We start from the raw sequence: 14,462 nt of genomic DNA on the forward strand, positions 1-14,462 counted from the left end.
CTGATGTGCAGAAATCATCTGTTATTCTGCTATGGTAATGATTTCTTCCAGGCTCCGGGGCGTGTGGTGCCTTGAAGAAAACTCTGCCTCCGGTCTTCATTTGAATATCATCCCCTCCCATCAGCATCGGTGCTCTGGGACGCGTTTGCTGGCCCTGGAATCCCGCGTTTATACTTACCTTTTCTGCCCTAACACGGGCATTGGCATCATTGTTCTTCGGTGCAGGCGAGTCACTGCTACTGAAGTAAGACCCCACTGTGACTCACCAGCGCCTGCACAGAAGATGCCAATGCCCATAGCAGGGCACAAAATAGGTATTAGACCTACCGGTAATGATGTTTCCAGGAGTCCATCCTGACAGCACCATGGAGGACGTCCTCCTCCTTACAGGGACAGGAAAAGCACGAGAGGTTAAAAGGTTCTGTCCCACCCCATTATTTAACAAGTACCACAGCATGGATAATGCACGTAAAATTTTAATGATACAATCATATTACAATACGCCAACTGTTGGTGGCCTCTAAATAGTCAATAACCGCGCGTCTCACGTCCAGTGAACGAAGACGCTGCTCCTTCTCATTACGGGGATGGTCACAGAAGGATGGTAACACTATCTCCTGGTTTATATTTTGACAAGAGGCTACTTTTGCGATAAAAGCCGGATCTAATCTCAAGATTATACGGTCTTCTCTGATCTGGAGATATGGGTCTCTAGTGGACAGGGCCTGGATTTCCCCTATTCTCTTGGCTGTGGTAATGGCTACAGGGAAGGCCGTTCTGCGAGTGAGAGTTGAGATGGTCATTTCCTCACTGGGGACGTAGGGATCCCTACATAGGAATCTGAGTACCAGGCCAAGGTCCCAAGGCGGGGTGAGCTGCCTAATCATGGGGCGAAGACGCTGTGTGGCCTTTACGAATCTTACTACCAAGGGAGGAGAAGCTAACGGGTAATCAAAGTAGGAGCTTAAGGCCGAAATCTGGACTTTTAAAGTGCTGGGCTTAAGACCTTTATTAAACCCTGACTGTAAGAAGTTTAAGATACTAGGGAGGTCAGGGGTACCCGCCACGAGGTCGGACCTGCCACCATTCAGACAGAATCTCTTCCAAATCTTCCGGTATACTGCGGACGTAACCGGCTTCCTGCTGGCCTGTAGGGTAGATATGACCTGATCTGATAAGCCCTTTGCCTTCAGGATGTTCCTTTCAGGATCCAAGCCGAGAGGTGAAGCCTTGCTGGATTCGGGTGGTGGATCGGGCCCTGGTGGATGAGGTCTATCTTCAGAGGTAATTCGACCGGACTTCCCACTGTCATAGCTCCTAGTAGGGGAAACCAGCTTCTCCTTGGCCAGCATGGAACCACCATTATCACCTTTGCGCGGTCCTCGCGGATCTTCTTTAGTACCGCCGGTATAAGTGCTAGTGGAGGGAACGCATAAGAGAGGGGTTCTTCCCAGGTCTGGCTCAGGGCGTCTACGCCCTCCGGGTGGTCTGCCGGGTTCAGGGAATAAAATCTGGAGACCTTTGCGTTTCTTCGATTTGCGAACAGATCTATACTGGGGGTCCCCCAACGCTGACACAGTTGGTGAAAAATCTCTTCGTCCAGTTCCCACTCTGTCGAGTAGACCTGTTGTCTGCTTAGGTAGTCTGCTACCGCATTCTGGGACCCCTCTAGGTGGACTGCTGTTACTGAGAGGACTGTTCTTTCTGCCCAGGAGAATATTCTTCCTGCTAGAGCCTGGAGCGGTTGGTGCCTGGGCCCTCCTTGGTGCTTCAGAAATGACACTGCTGTTATGTTGTCGGATAATACTCGGACGTGTCGATTCTTCAGGATCGGTCGGTTCCGCCGCAGAGCTTCCCAGACCACGTAGAGCTCCCTGTAGTTGGAGGATTTGTTTCCGATTTCTGCCGGTCATCTCCCCTGGAAGATCTTCCCTTTTACGTGGGCTCCCCATCCCAACATACTGGTGTCTGTGGTGAGTACCACGTATGGAGAGGTTGCCATAATACGCCCACCTGGAGATTTCTGGCCTGTGTCCCACCACCGTAGTGAGTCCTTCACTAGTCTTGACAGCCTTATGGGTCTGTCGAGTGAAGACCGACTTCTGTCCCATACTGCGAGGATCTGCTTTTGTAACGGTCTCGAGTGGAACTGTGCCCATCTGACACACGGAATGCAAGCCGTCATTAAACCCAGAACCTCCATTGCTCCTCTTATGGAGGAGCGGTGCTTTAAGAGATCCCTGGCTCTGTCCTGAACAGTCTTCTGTTTGTGTCTTGGTAGCAGGGATATCCTGTCTTGTGAGTCTAAGAGAACCCCAAGGAAGACCTTCCTGCACTCTGGTCTGAGGTCTGACTTCTGCCAGTTGATCACCCAGCCGAGGAACTCCATTAGAGTAGTTGCTCGGTCCCTGTCTCTGATGAGCGCTTCTTCGGATCCTACCACCAGGAGGAAGTCATCGAAGTAAGGTATGATGACGATACCTTGACTTCTCAGGAAGGCCACTACCTCCGCTACCAGCTTTGTGAAGATTCGGGGGGCCGAAGCCAGCCCGAATGGAAGGCATTGGAACTGGCAGGTCCGGGTTGGTAATCTGACTGCAAATCTTAGTAGATTTTGGGATGAGGGATGGATAGGGACCTGATAGTACGCACTCTTCAGGTCGAGGGTGCACATGACAGCGTTCCTGTCTATTAGCTGTATTGCGGACCGAATAAATTCCATCTGGAACCTCTTGTACCTGACCCAGGCATTCAGAGGCTTTAAATTTATAATAGTCCGAGCTTCGCCGGATGGCTTTGCAATGGAGAACAGGGAGGAGTAGTGTCCCTTTCCCCTTTCTGACAGAGGAACCGATACTATAACCTCTGACCTGATCATGTCTTGTATATCTGCCCACATTGCGGAGTCCGCCGGGACTACAGTGGGGGCAATATATCTGTCGGGGGGAGGTGAGTAGAGCTCTATATTGTAGCCCTCCGTGATTGTTCTGAGGACCCACCGATTGTGGGTAACTCGGGACCAATTTGTTGTGAAGCGGCGAAGTCTTCCCCCAATACCTATGGCGTCATTGCCTCCTAGACCTGGAGGTTAACGAAAAAAGGGAGCTTTTGCTTCTCCCACCCTGGCCATGGGGGCTTCTGTATGAGCCTCTATTGGACATGACCTGGGCCCTAGAGTCGGTCTGTCTCCTATAGAAGGGGCCTCTTCGAAAAGGCTGGGGTCGCTTAGGTTTTTCTTCCGGGAAACTTTTATTTTTGTCGGACACTAGCTCTAAGATATTATCCAGGGCTGGTCCGAATACTCTTAAGCCTGAGAAGGGAATGGAGCAGAGCTTCGCTTTAGAAGCATGATCTCCTGACCAAGATTTAAGCCAGACTGCTCTCTGGGCCACATTAGAAAGGGAGCTGTTTCTGGCTGCAAATCTCACAGATTTGTCCAACGTATCTGATAGGAACGCCGTGGCAGACTTCATGAGGGGAAGGGAAGCTAAAATGTCGGACCTAGGAGTCTTGTTGGTAAGGTGTTCCTTCAACTGCCCCATCCACAAAAACATAGGTATGGCCACCGAGGTGGCTGCTATGTTAGCCCTGATAAGTGCCCCCCCGACGTCTCCCAAGTTCTTTTTAACAGAACGTCCGCCTTTCTGTTCATCGGGTCCCGGAGACTTGATGAATCCTCAAACGGGATGGCGGTCTTTTTGGTGACCTTGGCTACAGGAACGTCGATCTTCGGGACTTCCTCCCATGATCGTGTTTCCTCGGGATCGAAAGGCAGTCGACCTTTAAAGTCATGGGATAGTACAAGTCGGTGTTCCGCCTCCTTCCACTCCTCGTGGACCATTGTCTTGATGAATACACTTACAGGGAACACTATCTGCGTTCGAGACAGGAGTCCTCCAAACATCAGGTCCTGTCTAGATTGCGGCTTAGGAACAATGACAAACATCACCCTTGTAACAAAATCAAAACCAAAAAACCACAAAAAAAACCCCCACAAAAACATACAGACATAAAAAATACCCACAGAATTTTCGATCTATATATAGGGTATAGGGCCTCTTTTCAATAGTGTGACATTTTCACCTGGTTATCGTATGGACCACTTGGGTACCTTAATAAAGCTCTCACTAAAGACAGAAAATTGTTGCTATCACACTCACAATTTGGACCACAAGACTAAAGCAACCTCAAGTAACAAATGGTCAATAGTCATCAACATTGGGTCTCAAAAGTGCTTTGTGCATACATTACAGCTCTTTTTACCCCCACATGGAGAACTTGATCTCTAAACTGTGTTCAGTGGATCATCATTCATTATCTCCACATAAGTGCTTGGTGCATGCACAAATTACCAGCCGTTGCTGAGAACATGAGGCCTATTATATAATCATTCAAATCATGTAGCATATAAGGGTAGGCAAGAAGTAAAAATCATTGTATACTGGTCACAAAATAAGAACCATACAACCTCACTAACTCAGTGAACATTCAAAGTGACCATTCAAAATATCAATGTTCATAATGCCGTGTTAATGCATGCCATCACGGCTCTATAATGTCAGATCTCACCCAGTTTTGAGGAGTCACGTCCCTATGGTATGTTTACTGCGACAGTGAGCCCACACTATACTGGTGATACGATGTTGCCTCCCTCATGTATTGCGTCTCCCAATACAGAGACGCAATACATAAGGGAGGCAACATCGTATCACCAGTATAGTGTGGGCTCACTGTCGCAGTAAACATACCAGAGGGACGTGACTGATGGCATGCATTAACACGGCATTATGAACATTGATATTTTGAACGGTCACTTTGAATGCTCACTGAATTAGTGAGGTATTATGAGTCTTATTTTGTGACCAGTATACAATGATTTTTACTTCTTGCCTACCCTTATATGCTGCATGATTTGAATGATTATATAATAGGCCTCATGTTCTCAGCAACGGCTGGTAATTTGTGCATGCACCAAGCACTTATGTGGAGATAATGAATGATGATCCACTGAACACAGTTTAGCGCTCAAGTTCTCCATGTGGGGGTAAAAAGAGCTATAATGTATGCACAAAGCATTGAGACCCAATGTTGATGACTATTGACCAATTGTTACTTGAGGTTGCTTTAGTCTTGTGGTCCAAATTGTGAGTGTGATAGCAACAATATTCTGTCTTTAATGAGAGCTTTATTAAGGTACCCAAGTGGTCCATACGATAACCAGGTGAAAATATGTCACACTATTGAAAAGAGGCCCTATACCCTATATATAGATAGAACATTTTGTGGGTATTTTTTATGTCTGTACGTTTTTTGGGGGGTTTTTTGTGTTTTTTTGGTTTTGATTTTGTCACAAGAGTGATGTTTGTCATTGTTCATTTTAAAACTTTTGATTAAAAGTTATATTTTATCCATTTGCTTATCTGGATTTACATTGGTGGATATATAATTCCGCTATTTGGATTGCGGCTTAGGAAATTTCTCAATCTGCATGGTGTTCCTCACCGCCTGGACCAATTCGTCCGTGTCCTCTAGTCTGAACAGGTATTTCCTGCCCTGATCCTGCTTATCCGCAGGGATCTCTCCTTCCTCCTCTGCATCCGAGTCCCGGAAGTCTGACCCCTCATCGGAGCTTGGATCGGATAACTCTGCCTCCCACCTTGGACGCTTTCGGCTTGGCCCTGGACTGGGGGACTGCCGCTGTGCCAAGTTGGCTCTGGAGGCCTGAACTTCCTCCCGTATCAGAGATCTCATCTCGGATAGGAGGGACGGCTGCTCATCTCCTATCACCCATGACGTGCAGGGCCCAGAGGGTTTTGGTATGGGTGTCTGGCAGCTTTACCCTGCAGACTGGGCATCTGACCGACTTAGATGTGGCCTTGGCCGGGTCTTTAGCCACTGTGGGGGGGACTGTTGGGGTTCCCTTATCCTATGATAAAGGATAGGTTAGTCAGGCCCTTGTGCTGGGCTGCGGAGGATGGTATGGGGAGGGTGATTTGCGCCAGGCGCACTTACCCCTCCATTCGCCGGTTCGGAATCCATCCTGTTGTCTGCGCTTCCAGAGAGACGCCAGGCTCCTGGAGCGCGCGCCGAGAATCAAAGCTGGCGCGTGACGTCACCGGAAGTGACGCACATCCTTCCACGGTAGGCCGGGAGTCGCTCCGGCCACTTCCGCCTACCAGGACGCTAGCCCCACCTCTTCCTGATGCCGGCACCCGCCCGACTAGCTGCCTGCGGGGGACCGGCCCTCGCCACCATGGAGGTCACGACTGGAGCCGAGAGCCTCCCACCGGGAGGAGCGGCTCCCTCCAGGAGCATCGTCCCACTCCTGGCCTTTGGGGTAGAGGGACTCCCCACGGGAGAGTTTCGGCCCTGGGCGTCTTCACAGGGGGAAGGATTGGACTGGCCGCTCGATCCCCCTGGGCCCGGTAAGCACTGCTGTGCTTCCTCTCGCGTGTCCCTCCATGCAGGGACAGGAAAAACACTGAGGGAAATGGGGTGGGACGGAACCTTTTAACCTCTCGTGTGCTTTTCCTGTCGATGTAAGGAGGAGGAGGCCGTCCTCCATGGTGCTGTCAGGGGGACGTCCTGGAAAAGGCAAGTATAATTGTGTGATACCAGGCGCTAGATTCAGGGACCAGCAAACACATCACACGGCAATGTGACGCTGATGGGAGAGGTGGTATTCAAACAAAGACCGGAGGCAAAGTTTTCTTCCAGGCTCCACACTCCCTGGAGCCTGGAAGAAGTCAGTACCATAGCAGATTAAAAGAATACTTCTGCACCTGTAGGCCCATATTAATAGGTAAAAAAAAGTCCCAAAGAGTGACAGATTCCCTTTAAACTTTAAAAGACACAGAATGTTCCTTTTATATACACAAAATCCATTCTTCATGGAAACCATTAAAAGTGCACTACTTCGACAATCCCTACTTAAATGAAATAGTACCCTATGTAACATAAAACAGCATTGTTCTGGCAATGTCGGTGCAGTGTTTGCCAGCATTTATGTGCCATTATTATGTCACATGAGCACTGCAGCCAATCAGCAGCTGGAGATAGGCTGCTTTTTCACACTTTTCTTGGGCTAAACCATTTCAGAAAAGGGAAGTGTAAACTCTTCAGCTCTGTTAGGCTGCAGCGCTCACATGATCAAGATATCATGAAATTAATGGCAGACACGGCGCTGACATCATAGGAGTATATGGCATTTTATTTTAAATGTGGCCCAGTTACATTCCTGAAGGGGTTATCCCTGAAGTGGACAGCCCCTTAATGAAGCTGGCCTAGTGGTTCTCAGACTATATATTTTTCTGCGTCTTTAATAGGTATTATAAGTGCATAACTATGTACCAAACTAAGTGGCTTATAGTATACCATTTAGTTAGTTTTTTAATGTTTTTTTGGGCTAATAGAGCAGGCCATCAGTGTAAGAGCTGTATCTCCAAAAGAGGAGTGTTGCACTCACTCATCAGAACTTGCCTGAGGTGCAGCCTCAGGCCCAATGTCTATAGCCTTACAGTCAGGGCTGTGAAGTCGGAGCCCATTTTGGTGAAGTCGGAGTTGGTGTCATGGAAATTGAGGAGTTGGAGGTTTGGCTTACCGACTCCACAGCCCTGCTTACAGCGATCATAAACACACAAAAAAGGTATTCAATTTATTTAGATAGATGTCCTTTTCAGTTATTTTGGCATTCTCATATTGCCCACTAATTCTTCTCAGGACAAATACAAGGCATAAATGTTTGCATGTGGGAAGTAATACGTACCCGATCAGTCAGTTTATTACTAACACCAAGAAGCATCAGCATGTTGTCACATTCAGTTACACCCATTGCATATAGGTCACTCAATACATTTGCACAAGCTATTCGTCCCTAAAAATAAATACATAAAATGTACATTATTATTATTATTTCTTTTTAGAACACCATTGATCCCATGGTGCTTTAGATGTAAAAAGAGGCTCACACACAAAATGCAGATATAAACTACAATGAAAAAACTAAAAAACGACAGACTGGAACAGAGAGGGATACGGCCCTAAAGTAACATAGCAAGTTTTATTTGACTAAGCATTTTATAGCTTACTGTTAGTATATAACCAACTAAGAAGCATTTCTTGTTATTATCATCATACAGTTGTGGCCAAAAGTATTGACACGCCTGCAATTCTGTCAGATAATACTCAGTTTCTTCCTGAAAATGATTGCAATCACAAATTCTTTGGTATTATTATCTTCATTTAATTTGTCTTAAATGAAAAAACACAAAAGAGAATGAAGCAAAAAGCAAAACATTGATCATTTCACACAAAACTCCAAAAATGGGCCAGATAAAAGTATTGGCACCCTCAGCCTAATACTTGGTTGCACAACCTTTAGCCAAAATAACTGCGACCAACCGCTTCCGGTAACCATCAATGAGTTTCTTACAATGCTCTGCTGGAATTTTAGACCATTCTTCTTTGGCAAACTGCTCCAGGTCCCTGATATTAGAAAGGTGCCTTCTCCAAACTGCCATTTTTAGATCTCTCCACAGGTGTTCTATGGGATTCAGGTCTGGACTCATTGCTGGCCACCTTAGAAGTCTCCAGTGCTTTCTCTCATACCATTTTCTAGTGCTTTTTGAAGTGTGTTTTGGGTCATTGTCCTGCTGGAAGACCCATGACCTCTGAGGGAGACCCAGCTTTCTCACAGTGGGCCCTACATTATGCTGCAAAATTTGTTGGTAGTCTTCAGACTTCATAATGCCATGCACACGGTCAAGCAGTCCAGTGCCAGAGGCAGCAAAGCAACCCCAAAACATCAGGGAACCTCCGCCATGTTTGACTGTAGGGACCTTGTTTTTTTCTTTGAATGCCTCTTTTTCTCCTGTAAACTCTATGTTGATGCCTTTGCCCAAAAAGCTCTACTTTTGTCTCATCTGACCAGAGAACATTCTTCCAAAACGTTTTAGGCTTTTTCAGGTAAGTTTTGGCAAACTCCAGCCTGGCTTTTTTATGTCTCGGGGTAAGAAGTGGGGTCTTCCTGGGTCTCCTACCAAACAGTCCCTTTTCATTCAGACGCCGACGGATAGTACGGGTTGACACTGTTGTACCCTCGGACTGCAGGGAAGCTTGAACTTGTTTGGATGTTAGTCGAGGTTCTTTATCCAACATCCGCACAATCTTGCGTTGAAATCTCTTGTCAATTTTTCTTTTCAGTCCACATCTAGGGAGGTTAGCCACAGTGCCATGGGCTTTAAACTTCTTGATGACACTGCGCACGGCAGACACAGGAACATTCAGGTCTTTGGAGATGGACTTGTAGCCTTGAGATTGCTCATGCTTCCTCACAATTTGGTTTCTCAAGTCCTCAGACAGCTCTTTGGTCTTCTTTCTTTTCTCCATGCTCAATGTGGTACACACAAGGACACAGGACAGAGGTTGAGTTAACTTTAATCCATCTCAACTGGCTGCAAGTGTGATTTAGTTATTGCCAACACCTGTTAGGTGCCACAGGTAAGTTACAGGTGCTGTTAATTACACAAATTAGAGAAGCATCACATGATTTTTCGAACAATGCCAATACTTTTGTCCACCCTCTTTTTTATGTTTGGTGTGGAATATATATATCCAATTTGGCTTTAGGACAATTCTTTTTGAGTTTTTTCATTTAAGACAAATTAAATGAAGATAATAATACCAAAGAATTTGTGTTTGCAATAATTTTCAGGAAGAAACTTAGTATTATCTAACAAAATTGCAGGAGTGTCAATACTTTTGGTCACAACTGTACATCATAGGCTGGAAAATTCATTAAAAAAAATAATCAGAAAGTGTGTTTGCATAGTGCCTGTTACACATGACAACATAGCCTGCACTATTCTACACAACAGTACCCAGCAGAATATGTATGCCATACTGTATACTTACCTTTTTAACATTGGAGTGCATGGGTGTTCGATGCCACATTTATTATATACATTGGAACTCTTCTCTCCATATCAAACTGAGCCACATAACACGATATGAACAGAGCTTAAAGGGGTTTTCCCACAAACAAAAGTTCATTTTAATCAATAGATTTTGGAATAATAATAATTTCCACAATTGGATGTATTGAAATAAAATGTTCCTGTGCTGAGATAATCTTACAAATGTGCCCCTGCTATATACTGTGTAATGGCTATGTCTGACCGTATAGGGACATGGTCTGATCATACCACAGCTCCTGGGCAGGGGAGGAAACAAAAGAGTATACAGACACGACAACATGGGATCACAAATGATTCTTTGAATTAAAGCATTGTCTAAAAACAGGCAGAGAAAGGTTTTATCTCACAAAAAGAATTAGCTGTGATCCCCTGCTGTAATGTGTGTATACTCTTGTTTCCTCCTCTGCCCAGGAGATGTGGTATGATCAGACCATGTTCCTGTATGGTCAGACACAGACATTTCACAGTACACAGCAGGGGCACATGTATAAGATTAGCTCAGCACAGGTTCACTTTATCTAAATATATCCAATTATGGAAGTTATTATTCCAAAATCTACTGATTAAAATTAAACTTTTATTGGTTGGAAAACTCCTTTAATGTAATCAGACAACAGGATGGAGTCTGTATCTTGAGGAGATGATTCTTCAACCAACATAGAAGAGGATTCTTTACTGTTAGGGCAGTGAGAATCTGGAATTCCTTGCCTGAGGAGGTGGTGATAAACTAAGTCGAGGGGTTCAAGAGAGGCCTGGATGTCTTCCTCGAGCGTAACAATATTATATCCTACAGTGATTAAGTGTTTTAGAACTACTGTTCAAAAGTTTAGGGTGACTTAGAAATTTCCTCATTTTTGAAAGAAAAGCAGTTTTTTCCAATGAAGCTAACATTAAATGATTCAGAAATATACTCTATACATTGTTAATGTGGTAAATGACTATTCTAGCTGCAAACGTCTGGTTTGTAATACAATATCTTCATAGTTGCATAGAGGCCCATTTCCAACAACCATCACTTCAGTGTTCTTATGGTACTTTGTGTTTGCTAACTGTGTAAGAAGGCTAATGGATGGTTAGAATACCCTTGAAAACCCTTGTGCAAGTATGTTAGCACAGCTGAAAGCAGTTTGGCTGATTAGAGGAGCTATAAACCTGACCTTCCTTTGAGCTAGTTGAGAATCTGGAGCATTACATTTGTTGGTTCCATTAGGCTAAGTTCATACGTTGCAGTACTCCCGCGGTAGTTACCGCGGGAATTCCAGAATTCCATTCCGCGGGAAAACCGTATTTTAAATTCCCGCGATTTTCCCACAGAAAAACTAGCGATTTGCAAGCGTAGTTCGCTTGGAAAACGCTAGCATTCTGCAAGCTATCTGTAGCATCGCTTGGAAAACTGATTGACAGGTTGGTCACACTCGTCAAACATGTTTCACGAGTGTGACCAACTTTTTACTATTGAGGCTGCCTTTGCAGCCTCAGTAGTAAAAAGATCTAATGTTAAAAATAATTATAAAAAAAAAAATCGTGTTTTTCTCACCTTCCGACGTCCCGTGCAGCGTCCCTGATCATCGCGATGCTGCCGGCAGGTCCCGTTCCCAGTGATGCATTGCGGCTATGACCGTTGATGACGTTGCGGTCTCGCAAAACCGCGACATCAGCAAAGGTCATTATCACAATGCATCACTGGGAACGGGACCTGCCGCGTGTATCGCTGAAGCCTGGGGACGCTGCGCGGGACATCGGAAGGTGAATATAATCCGATTTTTTTATTTTAATTCTATTTTTTTACAGGATTATGGTACCCAGTGCCCGGAAGACAGTCTCCCTCTCCTCCGGACCGTGGGTACCATCTGCAAATGTTCTGCTTACTTTTCGCCTGGTGGGCACAGCCACATACGGAAAGTAAGCAGAACAATGCATTCCTATGTGGGTGGAATCGCCACAATTCCGCAAAATAATGAGCATGCTGCGTATTTTTCCGCGATGTGATTCCGCCGCGGGAAGCTCCACAGCATTAGCGCAGCATTGCAGAATCCCATAGGATTGCATGGGATGCTTTTTTTTGCGTTTTCGCGGCAAAATAGCGCATTAAAAACCGCAGCGAAAACGCGAAAAAAACGCAACGTGTGAACGCAGCCTTAAACTCACAAAATGGCCACAAAAAAAGAACTTTCATGTGAAACTCGACAGTCTATTCTTGTTATTAGAAATGAAGGCTATTCCATGCGAGAAATTGCCAAGAAACTGAAGATTTCCTACAACGGTGTGTACTACTCCCTTCAGAGGAGAGCACAAACAGGCTCTATCCAGAGTAGAAAGAGAAGTTGGAGGGCCCTGCTGCACAACTGAGCAACAAGACAAGTACATTAGAGTCTGTAGTTTGAGAAATCGATGCCTCACAGGTCCTCAACTGGCAGCTTCATTAAATAGTACACGCAAACCACCAGTGTCAACGTCTACAGTGAAGAGGCGACTCCGGGATGCTGGCCTTCAGGGCAGAGTGGCAAAGAAAAAGCCGTATTTAAGACTTGCTAATAAAAGGAAAAGATTAATATGGGCAAAAGAACACAGACATTGGACAGAGGAAGTTTGGAAAAAAGTGTTATGGACAGACGAATCCAAGTTTGAGGTGTTTGGATCACACAGAAGAACATTTATGAGATGCAGAACAACTGAAAAGATGCTGGATGGAGTGCCTGACACCATCTGACAAGCATGGTGGAGGTAATGTGATGGTCTGGGGTTGCTTTGGTGCTGGTAAAGTGGGAGATGTGTACAAAGTAAAAGGGATTATGAATAAGGAAGGCTATCACATCATTTTGCAACGCCATGCCATACCCTGTGGACAGCGATTGATTGGAGCCAATTTCATCCTACAACAAGACAATGACCCAAAGCACACCTCCAAATTATGCAAGAACTATTTAGGGAAGAAGCAGGCAGCTGGTATTCTATCTGTAATGGAGTATCCAGCGCAGTCACCATATCTCAACCCCATTGAGCTGTTGTGAGAGCAGCTTGACTGTATGGTACACAAAAAGTGCTCATCAAGCCAAACCAACTTGTGGGAGGGGTTTCTGTAAGCATGGGGTGAAATTTCTCCAGATTACATCAGCAAATTAACTGCTTGAATGTCAAAGGGTCTGCAATGCTGTAATTGCTGCAAAGGGAGCATTTAAAGGGAATCTGTCACCTCATTTTCGGCCTATAAGCTGTGGCTACCACCATCAGGGGCTTATCTACAGCATTCTGTAATACTGTAAATAAGCATCCAATGTAACCTGAAAGTGAAGAAAAACATGTTATATTATACTCACCGGGGGGCGGTGGCGGTGGGTGCCGCGGTCCGGTCCGGGAAAGGTTAGAGAGGCCCGGCGCCTGCGCACTGCAGTACTTTACTTTGCCCTCAACAGGGAAGATAAAGTATGCCAGTGCAGGAGCCGCGGCAGAAGTCAGAAGGAGGACGTCATCTCTAGAAGATGGGAGGCGCCGGATCGGATAGCGACACCCATCGGACCCCCGGGTGAGTATAATATAACTCATTTTTCTTACCTTTCAGGTTACAACGGCGGCTTATCTACAGCATTACAGAATGATAGATAAGCCCCTGATGGCGGTGGCCGCATCATATAGGCCAAAAATGGGGTGACAGATTCCCTTTAAAGCTGTCTAAAAGAAAAACAGCTTGGACTGAGGACTGAGATTGATTCTTTTGGGCAACAAACCCAAGTATGTAGATATATATGTATGTGCTCACAACCTACCATCATGTAAGGGTCATCTACGATAGGATATATGTAGTCTGTTGTTTGAACCAGAGAAAGGCCACCATGTCTTAATGGGATGACGCATGTGTCCATACCAATGCCTACAAAAAGAAGAAAACTGATGTTACATTCATTATTAAAATACATTTGCATGTTTTCACTGTCCATATTCACTATTTGGAGATATCTTTTGCTAAAGTCTATACTAAAATACCTGCGTCCGCCACCACACATAGATATAAAATCATACAGAAAGATTTTAAGTTTACATTATGTACTGCGCTAATACCTGGATATGACAACTTCATTTACTTTCACAGATTGCTAAGGAAAGGGAGCTGGTATTGGGGTTAGATCTGCAGTGATCCCTTGTAGAAAGGAGGGAACCTAATGTCACTGATGTTTAGGGGGCTGCATTGTCTTCTAACTGGGGTGAAGTTGCAGTGATAATGAGAGGAAGGGAGGGGATCCATAGAGAAGAGAAAGTGCTTACACTGCTATGAATGCCATTATGCACCAAAAGAGAAGATGAGACCGTCGGAGAACCTGCCAAAGGAGATGTAGAGCAACTGGAAAAAAGTAGGAGTATGTGCCATTTGTATGTTTTATAGCATACCTGGCCTATCTGTACAGTAAAATAAATTGATGAAAAACCCCTTTTAAAAAAAAGCTGTATGTGGATTACCGGTGGAGGGGCAAACCAACATGTGATGTGTAAGAC

General features: G+C 45.3%; 1 protein-coding gene across 3 annotated transcripts in view; it reads right to left on the reverse strand.

Moving 5' to 3' along the window:
* SEPHS1 (selenophosphate synthetase 1) overlaps positions 1-14,462 on the reverse strand; it is a 132,385-nt gene that overhangs the window by 27,803 nt on the left and 90,120 nt on the right. For all 3 annotated transcript variants that reach the window (XM_073551270.1, XM_073551269.1, XM_073551271.1), the window contains exons 3-4: positions 13,739-13,842; positions 7,766-7,873 (exon numbers count right to left, since the gene is read on the reverse strand). In XM_073551270.1, the coding sequence (XP_073407371.1) occupies positions 7,766-7,873; positions 13,739-13,842 (212 nt within the window). The remainder of the gene's footprint in view (positions 1-7,765; positions 7,874-13,738; positions 13,843-14,462) is intronic.

The sequence above is a fragment of the Dendrobates tinctorius genome, unplaced genomic scaffold (genome assembly GCF_039654945.1).
Source record: "Dendrobates tinctorius isolate UK_male_01 unplaced genomic scaffold, ASM3965494v1 ptg000174l, whole genome shotgun sequence".
Classification (NCBI taxonomy): domain Eukaryota; kingdom Metazoa; phylum Chordata; class Amphibia; order Anura; family Dendrobatidae; genus Dendrobates; species Dendrobates tinctorius.